The following is a 16,922-nucleotide window of genomic DNA, read 5'->3' on the forward strand; positions in this document are numbered from 1 at the left end:
TCAAATCAGAAGTTTTCTGCGCAGAGATTTACAAAATTTATTTTCTCTGTGGATGGTGAAACAATTCACATGGACTCTAAAACAAACTCATTTCCCTTCCAAAATCTCTGCTGTGGGACACAAACTAAAATATTAAACTTATTAAGTTATTTACAGAAGAACAGGAAGTGATGTCACTGCTTCCTGAAGCCCTTCAGGATCGGATAAATGTTCTCAAATGCTTCATAGATCTCAGCTCGCTCTTTAGCTCCTAGAATTCAACACACGACCACATAATTAACATTATTAATAAAGTATAAGCGGAAATGGACAATATGCTCTTAAAAAAAACCTGTCTCATTATTAAGAAAACTATTATCACAAGACATAATCTCAATCATGAGGTTCATATGTCATCAGTATTTTGTAAAACTATGTTGGAACAGTGGAGTTTCATTACCCGTCAGAACCACCTTCCCAGACACAAAGATGAGGAGGACGATTCGAGGTTTCACCATCCGGTAAATGAGACCTGGAAACAACTCGGGTTCATAACTGTGGAGGAGAAACAGTCAGTCAGTCAGTGACAAACATCAATGTTTTCCACTTGCTGTGCACTTGAACAGTGCACTACTAAAACATCTTGTTCACCAATTTCATCATTTCAACAAATAAACACACAAAAAGACCCAAATTAACACAATAAAACAAAAAAAGACAATATCAAACAATTGAAAACAGAATAAAAAAAAAAGCATTACAACAAATTGATTAACTAGTTAAAGAAACTCTTGTTGTGCTACGTTTCTGTGAAAAGCAACTTGTGTTTGGACCTGCTGAACTGTTGGTGGGTCAGAACCAGTCCTTCCAGTCTGATGGGGAAACAGACATCGCAGCTGGCCACCATGTTCTGGATCTTAAATTCCATAAAGCGGGCGGGGAAGCCGAGCTTCTGCACCACGCGGGCGTATTTCCGTGCTGCCAGCCGTGACTGCTCCTCACTGCACATGCTCAGACACACAGGTGAAGGATAGTGAGCGTTCAAAAATTTGTTTTTAAAAGTCTGAGAAGCTCAACTATGGCAGGCATACTGACTGACTGACTGACCTCTTGGCTCCGGTGCAGACCATCTTCCCAGAGCTGAAGATCAACGCTGTGGTTCGCGGCTCGCGGATCCTCATGATGACGGCTGCAAATCGCTGAAACAACACGATAAGGAGGAAGTAGACGGAGATTTAAACCTAGCAGACCAGACTGAGGGAAAAACCAATATACCTTTGGGTTGTACTCTGCATTTCTGGCCTGCAGGGCGATGAACTTCAGATCCAGAGGACAACCCAGGTTCACAGTGGAGACGATGTTCCTGCACACAGAACAGAACTGAAGATTAAGTGTCAGGGCTACAGATAAAGTGTTAGTCATTAGATAAAGTCAGGACTATGTGGTCATCATTCACTTACTGTAACAGTGGGGTGAATCCTGACCTCTCGGTCACAGGGGTCATTGGTGTCATTGGGGTCATAGGGGTCATAGGACAGAAGGGGGAGGCACCCATCCCAAGCCCCGACGTGGATGCCGCCTGTTGGGGGTCAGTTGCAATGGAATTCTGGGAGCTGTAGTCCAGACCGATGCCGCTGTCCTGAGACAGGTTCGGAGCTGCAGGCCGACTCTCTGCAGCAGCAGCAGCTGAAATGAAACGTCACACGGATGTGACACAGATCAATTTCCGGCCCACTGATGTGCCACATAAAATCAGGGCCACGTTTAATTTCTAATGCGTCCATGGTCCCACCTGCAAATCAGTCATTCTACATTTTAACAGACTCATATGTAGCGCTTGTCATAGTGCTCAGCAAAGTGGTTCCTCGGAGCATGATTAGAGCCTTAGCAGAAGACAAAGGTCATGTGACCACGATACCGAGAGACTTAAAACTGTTTCAGAACATTTGATCATTTCTATGCAGATGACACTTCTCTACAGGTGTGAGAGACATGCGGATTCAGGTAATTCAAGTCATCCAAAGATGTTGCAGAAACATCTCAGGACCTTTGACCACAAACATGAAAACACAGTAAAAATGTAAAGTTAAGTAAAATAAATAAATACTAATAAATCTACTTTTTCCAGCTGCAATGTAATTCAAAGTTTTACTATTATTGTCAAGGTTATCATTAGCAGGTGGACTGAAGGATGAACTATGCAAACTAGATTTTGGGGGTCAAAGGTTACTGGGATCTTTCAAAACACATTTGTGGTCATAAATTAAGAATACACTAAATGACAAAATTATAAACAAATTCCCACACCATCGGTTGTTGGAGTATAGAATACAATCAGGATGTGGTCATTCTAGTTTTAACGCTAATGATGTCGCACCTTGGTTGTCATGACTTTTCTCTTCCTGAGTGCTGAGGTCATCGGGTAGGAAGCTGAGGTCGAACTCGTCACCCAACTCACCGCTCGGTCCAGACTTCCCCCACGGGAAGGAGGAGCCCTGTGCAGAGGGGGCGTGGTTTTGTACTTTAGGGGTGGAGCTTTGCAGGGCAAGCTCTTCCCCCAACTCGAAACCTGAGTCCTGCAAGACGTAAACAAAAACAGAAAGATTATGGTCTACTGCTCTCTCTTCTCCATGAGGATCTCCTGCCTGGATTTTATTTGTCTATTTTCATTGTTGTTGTGGTTTTTTTTTTCAAATACTCTTTACTGCTATGATTATTTGTCATTCACCTTATTTGGTGTTATTTTTAATTCTGACTAGTAGTGGGAATTATTGTGAACTCCATTGACCTGTGAATTTATTGAACAATAAATATTCTGCAAGTTAACCATTTTACATTCAAGACATTTTAAGAACTTTTAAAGTAGGGAATATTTTCATTTAACCTTTTTCGCAAACACAGTGAATAATTATTTTCCTGTTGATGTTTCAAGTGAGGGCGTCCACATGAATCCACTTCAGCTTTTCTCTCATTTCAGCCTCAGAATCAAACCAAAGTTTAGACCAAAACTTTTCCAGCTTGTTGGTTCACTGTTTGCTGAACGCTGCTCCAAAACTTTGAAGACAAATGATCTAGTTTGAAGCATCTTTAACTACTGACAGTTTGTTGCTCACATGAAGAATCAAGTCATGTTTGCTGACAGTTTTATCTTTCACTGGTCACTGGGAATTTAGGGTTTTTCCAACACAATTCACTCCAACAAGCAGAAAAACACTTTGTTCCCTCTATTGTTCAGTTTATTTTATCTTGCAATTCTCTCTGGGATTTAACTGGAATCAGCTGAAATGTAGCTGAAAACTCCACCATTTTGAGAAGCTAAAAATGTTTGGTGGTTTGGGTCCCTGCAGATGAACTCTCAAAGTCCTTTCGGGGATTAAAATGCAAAATAAACTTTAGATTTCAGGATCAAACTGAAAGTTTTACCCTCACAGACACCAGTTCATCTTGACGACCTGAACTCCAGACTCACTTGAACACGAGGCAGCGCTTGAATACAGTTTTGACTCCCAAAAATCACAGTCTGCACTCACATTTGCAATGGAGTCATCGAAGTAACGCTCCAACGCCGACTCATCCATGAGTCCAGAACCATCCAGGACCTGGATCCAGGGAGAGCTTCTCAGCTGCACCCAATCAAACACTCAGAGACTCTTCATGAGGAAACAGCTGAAAACACCTTCCTTGTCATTCCCTCTTGAGCTGCAATACATGTATTTACTCAACAAACAAATTAATAAAAACAACAGAACAAACAAACAAAAGAAGTTTTATCCACAAAGCGTTAAAGTTGACTAGTATCTAATTCTTTATCAATTAGCAGTAATATGGTCCTATTGGGTCACAGCTGCAGTTCATCCTCCCTCCTGCAGGGGCAACACACCGCAGGAAGCGACCCCCATGCGCAGGCGCACCAGATGTAAACAAAGCAGCATGGCAACACGTCGTTCGGACAGAAGTGATCATCGGTAATAATTATCGATAATATCAGTCACTGATCTGTGATGAGCTGAGAGAAGGAACTCAACATCAATCAGTGAATCAGTTCGATGACGGAGAAACAAAATGGAGTCTGTGAAGAAAAGACTGGCCGAGTTTTCTCTGGAGGCTCACGGTGAGAGGATCAATGTACTGATCACAGTATTGATCAGTGCTGATATGCTGCCGTTACTTTTACTCAGGTCGTTACTGCAGGTACTGCTGTCGGTCTTGTTGACCAACTTTTTCTGAGTAAATTGACCAATCAGCGTAATTGATCATTGATCACATTCCAGATCTGTATCTGAACGAATCAGTGCCATACCTGGATGGACCACCTGACCCGCTGCAGTTCTACCGCGACTGGATTGGTCCAAACAAGCCCTGCATCATCCGCAACGCCCTCAGCCATTGGCCGTCTCTGTCCAGGTGGACGCCTGACTACCTGAGGTGAGGAAGCCCCACCCACTCACACCTGCACTCTTCTTCTTCTTCTTTTCACATACAGGCATTAAAACACAGGCTGTGATGTGATCCGTTTCCTGTCCACAGGGAGAAGGTGGGGTCAAAGGTCATCAGCGTGGCAGTGACTCCTAACGGATACGCTGATGCCGTTAACGGGGATCGATTCGTGATGCCCGAAGAACGACGGATGAGCTTCTCATCGGTGCTCGACATCATCGAGGGGAAGGTGAGATACTGCAGGAGACACGGTCTTCCGCTTTGTCCTGTCTGAACGCTGCATTACTAATAAAGTTGGGTTGAACGCCGCAGGTGGAGGTGGGCGGAGTCTTCTACGTTCAGAAGCAGTGCTCCAACCTGCTGCAAGAGCTGCCCGAGCTCACCGACGACCTGGAGCCTCACATCCCCTGGATGAGCACGGCGCTCGGTGAGTCCACGCTACTGAGCATGCTCAGACGGACACACCTGACACACCTCGAGTCCGATCAGTTACTTAACACCCTATTAGTCTAAAGACGCTTTAAATAAATCATCTAAAAGATGAAAAACAAATTAGACAGGCGATGGCTTTGGACCACAGTGGATGTCAACCGACGCTGCAACACAAACACAAGTTTTAAATTTTCTCTCTCTTCGTATGACGATGTCCACAATGTGTCCGTGATGTCGAACAGGAGGTACACGACACTGTGTTTTTTTTCCATCTCCCTGCATAAAGCATCAGATCTCATTACTCCTGCTCTTATTGTGAAGGCCCACTGCCAGCTGCAGACATCAAACACAAAGCTTTTCAAAATAAAAAAACATTTACTGTGCAGAATAAGAAACGTACGTCAACCCAGGGGAACTAAAACAAGTTTTTATCATTTATTTTTCGAACAGTCAGATTCGTCCTGGTGAAACAGGATCAGAGGATTCTCTCCCCAAGACGACTGACGTGCACTTTAAAAATCCTCCACAGTGCTGACGTATTTCTGCACCTTCTTCGACACATTGACGCGGAGTTCTCATCGCAGCAGCAATTCTGGCAAAAATTTAAAGTGTCGTTTTAACTGAAGAAATTTCAGTTCATTTCAGTCCGGTGCGGAAAAAATCGTGCATCCGAGGAACGCAGAGACTGTAACCGTGGCAACAGTACAGTCAGGTGAACAGACAGACAACCCGTAACTGCCGTCTTGGTGCGACACACAGATTCAGTCTTTGTTCCTCGATGAAAAAAAAAACAACAGCCTCTTTATGGACCTCGGAGCCCCTCTGAAAAATATTTTGTTAAAAACCTTTGAAATTCCCTTGTGGACATTTGAACATCTCCAACGACCTCTGGATGCAACCCAAAGTCCTCGCACGGTGTATTCAGGACCTGGAAAACCTCCTCGAGGACCCCTGGACCTGAGGGACACGTTTGTTTACATTATTGTTTCAGGAAGTAGGTCCCTGGCTCCTCCTTCCTGGTGACACCACGCAGGTTGTGAACGATCAGCTGATCTGCGTGAGACGTTTAAGTACGTCACAGATTTTGTGGTTTGTGTAAAGTCCGACGTTCAATGTGTGGACGTGGTCTCACCCGGTATCAGAGGATGTGGTCTGTCCTCCGGTCCAGCTCCTCAGCCAGACTCCTCATGGCCCTTCCCATCCTCTTGGGCCTCCTGACCCGCTGCTGGTAGCTGAACCCGTTGAAGCCCGCGTGCTTCCGTCCTGGCTTGAAGCGGAAGAGCTCGTCCTTCCTGAACTCGTCCACGAACCGGGACACGTCGTCCTTCCTGCCGCAGGATGGGGCCGTCAGCCGGGACAGCTGCGTGGACAGGTTCAGGGGGACGCCGCCTGTGAAGAAGAGCCGGTCCAGGTCTTTGGCCTGAGGTCCGGCGAGCTGCGCGCTATGCTCCACCTGCTGCTTGGTGAAGCTGCCTTTGCCGAACTCGATCACACCTGCAGGGACGCAAACTTACGGATCAATTCATGCGATCACATGGATCGATCAATATTCGCAGGCTCCTGTTTAACAACAGCCTGAGAATAAACAGACCTTTGAACTCGCTGATCATGACTTCGGTGACGAGGTCCAGACTCAGGTTTCCTCCCGCCTTCCCCTCAACGTTCAGCACTCGGTTCCACTTCAGGTCCTGTCTGACCCGCTCCGGGTAGAAGCCCTCGATCCCTGATTGACCCAGTAACCATGACAACAGCCAAGACAACACAGGTCAGAGAGGGCACACAGAGCAAACATCTGCAGCCACATCTTCTATGAAGGTTTTTATCATCTTTTAATCTGCAGGTTGTTTTTCAGGTCGTCTATTTAATGTAAAAGAAATGAGAAAAAAAAGTCCCATCATAACTCCTGAGTTCAAAAACATGTCTTCAGATCTGTTAAAAAAAACTTCAGAGATTCAGCTTCCTGTGACAGAACGACTGGAACCAGCAACGTTTGACATTTTTCCCTAATTTTGCTTGAAAAGTCGAAAAAGTACCAAAACAATTTCTTGTTTTTTGACTAATTAATCATTTTATCAGCTGAGGTGGATGTTTCTGTCAAGATGGCGGAGGTCGAAAAGATCAAACATAACAGGCAACTAACACTTTCCTCATTTCCCTCAAAAAAAAAAAAAAAAAAAAAAAAATGATGATGAAAGTCTCCAGGAAGGAAAACAAACAGCTGTAACCATGGTAACCAGTCAAAACAAACAGGGATGCAAACGCATCGTCTCAGAAGATACAAGATACAAAAATGAGAGTCAAACTGAAATACATTTTCATCAGAAGTTTGAAGCTGGACCCAAACCCGGACCCGGACTGACCGTACCTGCGATGAGCTGGTGGCTGCTGTTGAACAGCTGCAGGTGCTCTCTGGTCCACAGCAGAACCAGGTCCATCTTCCAGAAGTCCATCACGGCGTCTCCGTCTCCCTCCCGGATGGCGTCCCGTCTGGCCATGTGGTACAGCCCCTCCCACACCACCGCCTTCGTGTAGTTCAACAGGAAGTCCTCGCCGTCCGCCGCCACAGAACAGGACTCCGAGCAGAACCACGGAGCTGGAGAAATGACAGGAAGGACGAAGTTACCGAACTGTGAGGAAGCTGCAGCCAGTTCCCAAAATCTCTGCAGATGAAATACATTCAATTCATGTAAATTCATCTCATTTAATTCAACATCAACGAAGACAAACGAGCAGACCTCCGGCTCCGACCACGAGAAGACTTTAAAGGACACAGATGATCTGGAGAAAAAATGAAGACCCTTTAATCGAGCCTCTGATAAACAATAATTGATTATTGAATCGAAGTCTCACTCTGTTCGGCTCTGGTCCGCTCGCCGGCTGTCAGACAGTCTTTGTGATACCACTCGTGTCTCCGGCACCCGTCCGTCAGTCCGCACTGGACCATCTGTCCTCCCCTCTGCTCCTTACAGTGACAGTAGACGTAGGTCCCGTCTGATGCACAGTCCGGACCGCAGAACCAGTCCTCCTGCGGGTCGGACTGCGTCCGGGCCCGAGCGCAGCCCTCATGGAACCAGATCCCGGGACACAAGTTACTGCAGCAGCGCACCAGCTTCTCACCGGTTTTCTCTGTAAAAAACAACAACAAACACAATCACAATTATCTGTTCTTATTCACTCATTTTATTAATTTAAACAGACATTAATGGGAAACACAGCAGACTGAAATAAAGCGGAATTATCCTTTAAAGAGCTGCGATTCTAACGGCTCCAAAAACGGTCTCCTGTTAAAAAAAATCATCCAACTTCTCACCTAGAAACACAGTCAGTCATTTTTTTTGCCCCACCAGATATTTTGGTCTGAGTCGCTAAATACACGTGCTGCTCGTAATTTTGAGAGTTATCGATCCATCGATAAGATCTAAAAGCTGTTAGAAGGCTGCGACGAAAGCAATAAAACCTCAAATCCGAAATGTCCCGTGAGCATATCAAGCTTCAAACACGGATTAAAGAAAACCCCCTTTCTGCCGTCATGTTGCCATTCCTACCTTCTTTACAGTAACAGAAGGAGAATATTTTCGCCTTCTCTCCGTCGCAGTGACTCCCTGCAGCGGCTGCAGCGTTGATGTCCTCCTGAGGTGGAGGCATCCACACCAGGTCCACCAGTCTGTGAGCCACACTGCTCAGCCAGTCCATCTGGTCCGAGAGCTGAGAGGGGTAATCCGAGGGCCTCTGGTCCACCGAGTCCAACCCGCACTCCGTCACGGCAAACAGAGTCACGTACGCTGTGGTCACAAACTTTAAAAAGGAAAAACACGTCGGGGAAATGGCGATAAAGTGTCGTTATAGTCTCCCACAGTCGGAGGCATTCGAGCTCAGACTGCTCGTTTTATTCGGGAAACAGTTCAAAACCAAAGAGATACTCATCTTACTGTTATTTATGACAAAGAACAGCATCATTTCCTGCAAACATTTTCACCTTAAAATTTTTTTGTAACGATTACTTATCATTTTCTTATCTGATCGATAAAACTAAATTCGAACATGATAATGAAGGAAACACCTGTAAAACCATCAGGATTCCTCTCCTCAGGTATATTTTTAGACCTACAGTCAAAGTGTTGGACCGACAGATCGTCTCTGAACCTGGTTGCAGTTTACACTCGCAGAGCCTCACCGTGATGAAGTCCCAGATGTTCAGGAAGTAGTCTTTGGCTGTGTTGTTAAAGGTCTTGAAGTGAAACAGGGAGTTGATGTGATGAAGAGACGCTCGAGAGTTCTCGCTCTTCTCACTGAGAAGCATCTTTATCATCTCCTGCAACGAGTTTATGATCGTTTACGCGTTTATTACCGGGAAACATCTACCGGACTTTCTGAGCGGTAACGTTTGTCTCACCTCGTGAAACAGGTATTCCTTCTGAAACTCTTGCGGAGCCTCAATCAGTCCGTCGAACTTCAGGTCGGGGTTTGGGTTCGGAGTTTGGTTGCCCTGGTTCTTTGTTGTTTCCGTCTTGTCCGAAGTCAGGATGTCGCCACAGCACAGGACGTGGTGCGGTTTCCCAGCAACCAGCGGGATGTAGTCTTTGAGGCAGTACGCCGCGCTGACGGACTCTTTGCTGGTGTTTGGTATCACTGCACCCAGACTGACCTGTGAGGGGAAAAACAATTGGAGGAATCAGAGACGTTCAACAAGAAAAAAGAAACGTCCTTTATTTCCTGTAAAATTTAAAAAAAAATTAAAAAAGAAAGAAGAAAAACCATTGTATGGACTCACAGTGGTGCTCGCCTCCTTCATCAGGTTGGAGTAGGTGTGAGGAACGTGTCTCTCCACTCGTCCTCTCGGTCCTTTCAGAGCCTGCAGGTTGTCGGCGATGATCCGCATCACGATGGTTTTCATTCGCTGTCGTAGCGACTCGTACGTCTAAGAGAAAGGAAAAGTTGAAGAGGAAGTCTCTAGTGATAAAACTGGAAGATGTTTGTTGAGGAAAAATGGGTCTGAGGATTAATTCTGTCAGAAACCGAAGGAAATACAAGAATCTAACATGTCGCGGCAGAATCATTTATAATCCTCTCTGGATTTTTCCATTAATTGATTGAGAGCGAGAGAGAGCAAAGAGAAAACCAGAATATTTGGATTCCAGTATTTGTGTTTGAGAATGACTGAAAGAATAAATCCGACGCGGTGACGGATGATTGACGGAGCTGGAACCTGTTTGGTTGGCAGGATGCTGTACGGAGACACTTCCGCCGCTTTCGTCGGAGCTCCGTGCAGGTAACGAAAGTTCACCCGAGCCCGGTGAGCGAAGCGAAACGCCCACGTCTCGAAGGTGTAGCCTCGATCGGCGGAGTCGGACCTGGACACCGACGGCACCTGCAGCAGACGCAGTTTTACCGCACAGTTCGTCTCTTCGGGAAACCACGTCGACGTGTCTTACCCGAACTTTTCCCCAGCTGAAGCTGAACGCTGACGCCTTCCTGGACTCGTCGCAGCAGAGCTGCGTCCTCCTGGTCGTCTGAAAGTGAGGAAGAAGAAGTCTTTTTTTTTTTTTTTTACCGTCTGCTGAGCTGCGTGTTGTTCAAGACGGTTAAAGAGTTTCAGGCTCCTCAGACTTCGATGAAAGTGAAATCAGTCGACACCAAAATGGAATTTGATCAAAAGAAATCAGATAAAAAAAAACATTTTAAACCTGGTTAACCTTCAAAGATAAAGATCAAGAATAAAAGTTCAAATCTGACACATGAATTCATCAATCAACTGGCTGATTGACCTTTTTATTAGTCGTTTAACATCAAACATGAAAACCTTTTCATTTCCACAAGTTTTTGTTTTCTGAAAATTTGTACTTTTAATCTTAAAAATTGGACTTGTGAATTTGAAATCTCCAAATTTTGGCCCTTAAATCCTAAAATTGTCATATTTTTTTTCAGTCAAATTTTGACTTTTCGAGTCGACCGAAGGTTGCAGCTCTGCAGCAGGACGGTGTCGTGCGTGGACGACAGGAGGGATCCCGTCACAGGACGACTCGCACAGACGCAGACCGCCGTCTCTCTTGAAACCTCCATGCGGGTTTCACATCGAGCCGTGGTAGGTCTCACCTGGATCTCGTCCCTCCACTGCTGCACCTGCCGCCGGTGCTCGGCGCCGAGCCGCTTGGCGTGGACCCTGGCGGCGGTCCTGCACTGCGAGAGGCCGAGGCTGTTCATGATGTTGAAGAGTTTGACGGGGCAGCGGTGGCGCAGCATCTCCACGCTGAAGGCGGTCTGCAGGAAGCAGGCCCGGAGCGAGCTGGTGTACAGAGGCACCGAGAGGAGGACGCTGATCCTGCGGTCCAGCAGCTGCTTCACCTCCGGCTCCGTCAGCTGCCTGCAAACAACATTTAAACTGCATCCATCACTGTGAGGAGACCCGGAGCAGGTCCGTCATTAAAAACAACCCCAGCCCATCCATTCCTCCGTTCTGGTCGTGTGATCATGAGAGTTTCAGCAGGAAACAAAATTTTGACTTTTTAAATCTTAACAGATTTTTTTTATTTTTTATTTTTTTATGCGTGTTGGAGATCAACTAAAAGTGTTTCTGTTGTTTTGACCCACCGTGATTTAGTCCTGCGGCCGTGGTTGACGGTCTGTTTCTGGATCCTCTTGGCGGGGGGAAACATGGCCCGGAGGCAGGCCACTGTCAGAGGAGCCTTCTCCCCGGCCCAGGAAGTAGTCTTATCCCAGCTGAAGGCCGACAGGTTGTCCGGGCTGAAGGTCTTCCTGTACGGCCCGTCCAGGTCGTTCACCATCGCTTTGCGCTGCGGAAACAATCGTCAGATTAACAGCAGCTGTTTTTGAAGGAGACGACTCGGCTGAGATTTTCTGCTCTTGACAACGAAATGCTGAAACAAACAAAACTAAGTGCATCAAAATTATGACCAATAATTTTTGATTCAGCGAATCAAAAATGAGACTTTTAAGGGGTTAGGGGTTGTTCCCTATCGCTTCGTTCAAAATAACAGCATATAATTGTATTTGGATCATTTCTTTAATATGCTCAAATAAAGTTCATATTGTGGTAATGACAATATTTGGACAAAACGGTAACAAGATCAGATGTTTAACAACACAATGTGTTTGAAGGAAAACTTTTATGTTTATGCTGACATAAAAACACAGCCCTTATTTTGTTGCAATTGTTTGTTCTTAAAATTAATAATTCAATATTTTTTAGGTTAGATGTTACTGTGTAAAGTGCCCTGAGATGACCTGGGATGTGATTGAGTGTAGTTCAAATAAAATGATTTGGTCAAATGGGCAAAAGTATTTTGATCACTGAAGTATCAGTCAGCCCTACTCACAAGTTTGACTTTTCTTTATTCATCATTTCATAATTTTGATTTAATTTTTTCATCAAACTTTGAAGCTGAACTGAATAATGTTTTCGACTCCCCTGGTCTCGGTCTGAGGTGCAGTTGCAGCCTCCCTCACCTCCTTGCAGATGACTTTGGAGCAGGTCTTGATCAGAGCTTCCTTGAATCCGGACACCTGCAGCAGGTGGTTCATGGCGGAGTTCAGGTTCCTTTTCTGCAGGTACCCGCAGATCAGCGGGATCGGTCCGCGGCGGACTCGCCGTGACGGCTGAGGGTCCACTCGGGGGGCGGGTGCCGGGTCCTGGGAGGCGTAGTCGTGTTCGTTGGAAGCAGTTTTAAGCCTCTGCTTGAGCTTCTTCGGGGGCGGTGGTTCCTCCGGGACGGAAGGGATAGGACGGGCGGAGGGACCCGGGCGGCGGGGAGCCTGGGGGTCCACGTAAACCCGCTTTTTGCCGCATTTCTTGGTTCTTTGATAAACCAGACGCACGCAGGCGAAACACAGGAAGGCGTTTGTTGGGTTCAGATCTGGGAAAAGTTTCCGGGCGCTCCTCAGGTCGGTCAGCGATAAGAGTGACTTTCTTTTGTAGCCTTTGGCCTGTCTGTCTATCGGGGCGTCGCAGCGGCTGCAGCGGGGCTCCATGACCAACTCCAGACCGCCGCCGCTTCTGCGGCTGCCGGAGAGCTCCTTCACTTGGCGCGGAGCTTTGGTGGTAAACGCTGACAGCGTCTCTCCTTGAGCCAGCTGAAGACAGAAGAGCTCCGCCGAGTTGAAGCTGGACTTGTCGATTGTGGTTCGGGTGGGTTCAGGTGGAAGTGGGGCAACGGAAAAGTGAATAAAAGTTTACTTTTAGCGGGGGACCGTGGCTCAAATCTGTTTTCTAAACCGCTCCTCTGCGGAATCCAAGATGGCGGCTGCTCTGGAGCTCAGTGCTGCCGTTGACGGTCCGGAGGGGAACTACAACAACAACATCACAATAACACGTGTATTTGAAACCTGTGTTCATATTTTGGGGGAGCTCCGTTCATTGAATGTAAAATAAAGTACTTAAAATTATCAAATTAATGAAATATATTCTACACTTTTAAGATTATTGTTCATTATTTCATTTAGTAATGTTTTTATGAGTTTGTACTTTAGCGTGACTATTCATTTTGTGAGTTTTTGTACAATCTTGTGTTTTTGTTTTGTTTCGGTGAACTAAAGACAACAGTAGCTTTGTGCATCACCAGATTGGTTTTTGTTTTTCTTCTTTCAGGAAAGTTACCTGATGCCGTGAATTTCTGGCTTGGAGAGTCGAACGCCATCACCTCCAGTACGGCCTGAGTGTCACTCCACACGACAGCCACACACCTGTTTGACACTGCTCAATACTCAAAACATATTATTTGTAGTTTTGTTTACTTTTTTGTTCTATACACACCCTGTTAAGTTACATGTTGTGTTTTTTGTTTCAGTGCACAAAGATCATTATGAGAATCTGTACTGTGTTGTTTCTGGAGAGAAAAACTTCATCCTACTGCCGCCCACAGACCGACCCTTCATCCCCTATGGTAACCGTAGCAACCATTCTCCATCCTTCTCACTAACTTAGCAACCAACCTTTGTCCCCTACGGTAACTGTAGAAACCGCCCCTCATCCTCTACGGTAACAATAGCGACCATCTTCCATCCCTCTCGCTAACCTTTTAACCGTAGCAACTACTCCTCCTATTAGCAAGTAACTAACCACCATGCATTTGCCGTTGTAACCGTCCACCTCCGGTAATCATAGTAACCATGGTAAACTTCTTTATCAGGTGAGTACCAGTCAGCTGTTTACCATCAGAAGGACAACGGTGAGTTTGTGATCGTCGATCAAAGTCCCAGAGTGAAGGTGGGTTCAGGTGTCATTGTTTATCTCAGCACTCTATTTAATAACCTGTAGGCCTTACCTGACAACCCCACTCCTTTACCCCACCCCCTCAGGTCCCCTGGATCCCTCTAGATCCTCTGGACCCAGACCTGGAGCGGTACCCGCAGTACCGGCAGGCTCGGCCGATCCGCTGCAGCGTGAAGGCCGGAGAGATGCTGTACCTGCCGTCGCTATGGTTCCACCACGTCCAGCAGTCGCACGGCTGTATCGCAGGTACACACCACCTGTAACAGCAGGTTTAGACCCTTGAACGCACCACACCACCTGTAACAGCAGGTTCAGACCCTTGAACGCACCACACCACCTGTAACAGCATGTTCAGACCCTTGAACACACCACCTGTAACAGCAGGTTTATACCCTTGAACACACCACACCACCTGTAACAGCAGGTTCAGAACATTGAACACACCACACCACCTGTAACGGCAGGTTCAGACCCTTGAACGCACCACACCATCTGTAACTTTAAACCCAACATCTTTGGGTTTTGAACCGTTGTTGGGACAAAAAAAAAAAAAAAAAAAAAAAAGACATCAAAAACAAATTTTTATAAATTTTCAGACCTTTTACAGACAAGAATCAATTGAATATTCAGTAGTGATGGTGATAATAATAACATCAGTATTTTTCTTTCTCTGCTGCAGTGAATTTTTGGTACGACATGGAGTTCGACATCAAGTACAACTACTTCCAGATGCTGGAGGCGTTGTCCGAGGCCACAGCGTCGACGTGACATCGCAGCAGCTGTGTGACGTCACATAAAGATTTACTTTTAACTACTGACAATGTATCCTGTTAACTTCATACAAAGTGATGTTATTTATTGGTTCGAGACTGACGTACTTCTTCCTGCTGCTTTCAGCCACGTCTCACAGTCTTCATCAGCAGCTCAGCTGTCCTGGAAATGACTGATCAAGATTATTTTCCTTTTTTCAAAACTACAGGTTCAAAAGAGTTGAATACATTTTCTTGACAAACATACAGTGGGGCAAAAAAGTATTTAGTCAGCCACCAATTGTGCAAGTTCTCCCACTTAAAAAGATGAGAGAGGCCTGTAATTTTCATCATAGGTATACCTAAACTATGAGACAAAATGAGAAAAACAATTCCTGAAAATCACATTGTCTGATTTTTAAAGAATATATTTGCAAATTATGGTGGAAAATAAGTATTTGGTCAATAACAAAAGTTCATCTCAATACTTTGTTATATACCCTGTGTTGGCAATGACAGAGGTCAAACGTTTTCTGTAAGTCTTCACAAGCTTTTCACACACTGTTGCTGGTATTTTGGACCATTCCTCCATGCAGATCTCCTCTAGAGCAGTGATGTTTTGGGGCTGTCGCTGGGCAACACAGACTTTCAACTCCCTCCACAGATTTTCTATGGGGTTGAGATCTGGAGACTGGCTAGGCCACTCCAGGACCTTGAAATGCTTCTTACGAAGCCACTCCTTCGTTGCCCGGGCGGTGTGTTTGGGATCCTTGTCATGCTGAAAGACCCAGCCACGTTTCATCTTCAATGCCCTTGCTGATGGAAGGAGGTTTTCACTCAAAATCTCACAATACATGGCCCCATTCATTCTTTCCTTTACACTGATCAGTCGTCCTGGTCCCCTTGCAGAAAAACAGCCCCAAAGCACGATGTTTCAACCCCCGTGCTTCACAGTAGGTATGGTGTTCTTTGGATGCAACTCGGCATTCTTTCTCCTCCAAACACAAGTTGAGTTTTTACCAAAAAGTTATATTTTGGTTTCATCTGACCATATGACATTCTCCCAATCCTCTTCTGGATCATCCAAATGCTCTCTAGCAAACTTCAGACGGGCCTGGACATGTACTGGCTTAAGCAGGGGGACACGTCTGGCACTGCAGGATTTGAGTCCCTGGCGGCGTAGTGTGTTACTGATGGTAGCCTTTGTTACTTTGGTCCCAGCTCTCTGCAGGTCATTCACTAGGTCCCCCCATGTGGTTCTGGGATTTTTGTTCACCGTTCTTGTGATCATTTTGGCCCCACGGGGTGAGATCTTGCGTGGAGCCCCAGATCGAGGGAGATTATCAGTGGTCTTGTATGTCTTCCATTTTCTAATAATTGCTCCCACAGTTGATTTCTTCACACCAAGCTGCTTACCTATTGCAGATTCAGTCTTCCCAGCCTGGTGCAGGTCTACAATTTTGTTTCTGGTGTCCTTTGACAGCTCTTTGGTCTTGGCCATAGTGGAGTTTGAAGTGTGACTGAGGTTGTGGACAGGTGTCTTTTATACTGATAACAAGTTCAAACAGGTGCCATTAATACAGGTAACGAGTGGAGGACAGAGGAGCCTCTTAAAGAAGAAGTTACAGGTCTGTGAGAGCCAGAAATCTTGCTTGTTTGTAGGTGACCAAATACTTATTTTACAGAGGAATTTACCAATTAATTCATTAAAAATCCTACAATGTGATTTCCTGGATTCTTTCCCCCCATTCTCTCTTAGTTGAAGTGTACCTATGATGAAAATTACAGGCGTCTCTCATCTTTTTAAGTGGGAGAACTTGCACAATTGGTGGCTGACTAAATACTTTTTTACCCCACTGTAACACTGCAAATAAAATATTTGATGTCAACAACAAAAAACAACAACCAGGTCTCATTAACGATCAAAGAATAATTAAAAATCATTTTGATAACCTGGATCACAAAAAACAGTCTGAGTACCTGGACAATAAAGACATTCAGAAAACTATTCTGCTTTTAAACATGTTGATCTGCTAAATGTTTCTTGGTTTTTAGGACTTCTTGTTGTTTTCCATTATTTTAAAAACATCTTTAAAAGT

General features: G+C 45.4%; 3 protein-coding genes across 3 annotated transcripts; 1 reads left to right on the forward strand and 2 right to left on the reverse strand.

The window, feature by feature from the left end:
- Window positions 1-173: 173 nt before the first annotated feature.
- tbpl2 (TATA box binding protein like 2) lies at window positions 174-3,557 on the reverse strand. The gene is made up of 8 exons (XM_069717065.1): window positions 3,510-3,557; window positions 2,372-2,555; window positions 1,440-1,665; window positions 1,255-1,342; window positions 1,087-1,178; window positions 813-980; window positions 440-534; window positions 174-250 (listed from the first exon to the last, which is right to left on the reverse strand). The coding sequence occupies exons 1-8, from the start codon at window positions 3,555-3,557 to the stop codon at window positions 174-176; spliced, it is 978 nt and encodes a 325-aa protein (XP_069573166.1).
- Window positions 3,558-3,903: 346 nt separating this feature from the next.
- jmjd7 (jumonji domain containing 7) lies at window positions 3,904-15,745 on the forward strand. The gene is made up of 9 exons (XM_069717061.1): window positions 3,904-4,090; window positions 4,251-4,404; window positions 4,507-4,645; window positions 4,729-4,843; window positions 13,451-13,507; window positions 13,650-13,745; window positions 13,992-14,068; window positions 14,161-14,320; window positions 14,754-15,745. Exons 1-9 carry the CDS (start codon window positions 4,042-4,044, stop codon window positions 14,840-14,842), a joined length of 936 nt encoding a protein of 311 aa, XP_069573162.1. The 5' UTR covers window positions 3,904-4,041; the 3' UTR covers window positions 14,843-15,745.
- On the reverse strand, window positions 5,256-13,093 carry LOC138631873 (uncharacterized). The gene is made up of 14 exons (XM_069717060.1): window positions 12,313-13,093; window positions 11,437-11,639; window positions 10,942-11,209; window positions 10,281-10,358; window positions 10,055-10,216; window positions 9,620-9,766; window positions 9,242-9,493; window positions 9,023-9,160; window positions 8,394-8,643; window positions 7,699-7,974; window positions 7,214-7,441; window positions 6,440-6,571; window positions 5,981-6,342; window positions 5,256-5,901 (listed from the first exon to the last, which is right to left on the reverse strand). The coding sequence occupies exons 1-13, from the start codon at window positions 12,832-12,834 to the stop codon at window positions 5,987-5,989; spliced, it is 3,012 nt and encodes a 1,003-aa protein (XP_069573161.1). The 5' UTR covers window positions 12,835-13,093; the 3' UTR covers window positions 5,256-5,901; window positions 5,981-5,986.
- Window positions 15,746-16,922: the final 1,177 nt, after the last annotated feature.

Source organism: Brachyistius frenatus, unplaced genomic scaffold, assembly GCF_029030835.1.
Source record: "Brachyistius frenatus isolate BFR_SWC_R1_liver_20210118 unplaced genomic scaffold, ASM2903083v1 Contig_168, whole genome shotgun sequence".
Taxonomy (NCBI): Eukaryota; Metazoa; Chordata; class Actinopteri; family Embiotocidae; genus Brachyistius; species Brachyistius frenatus.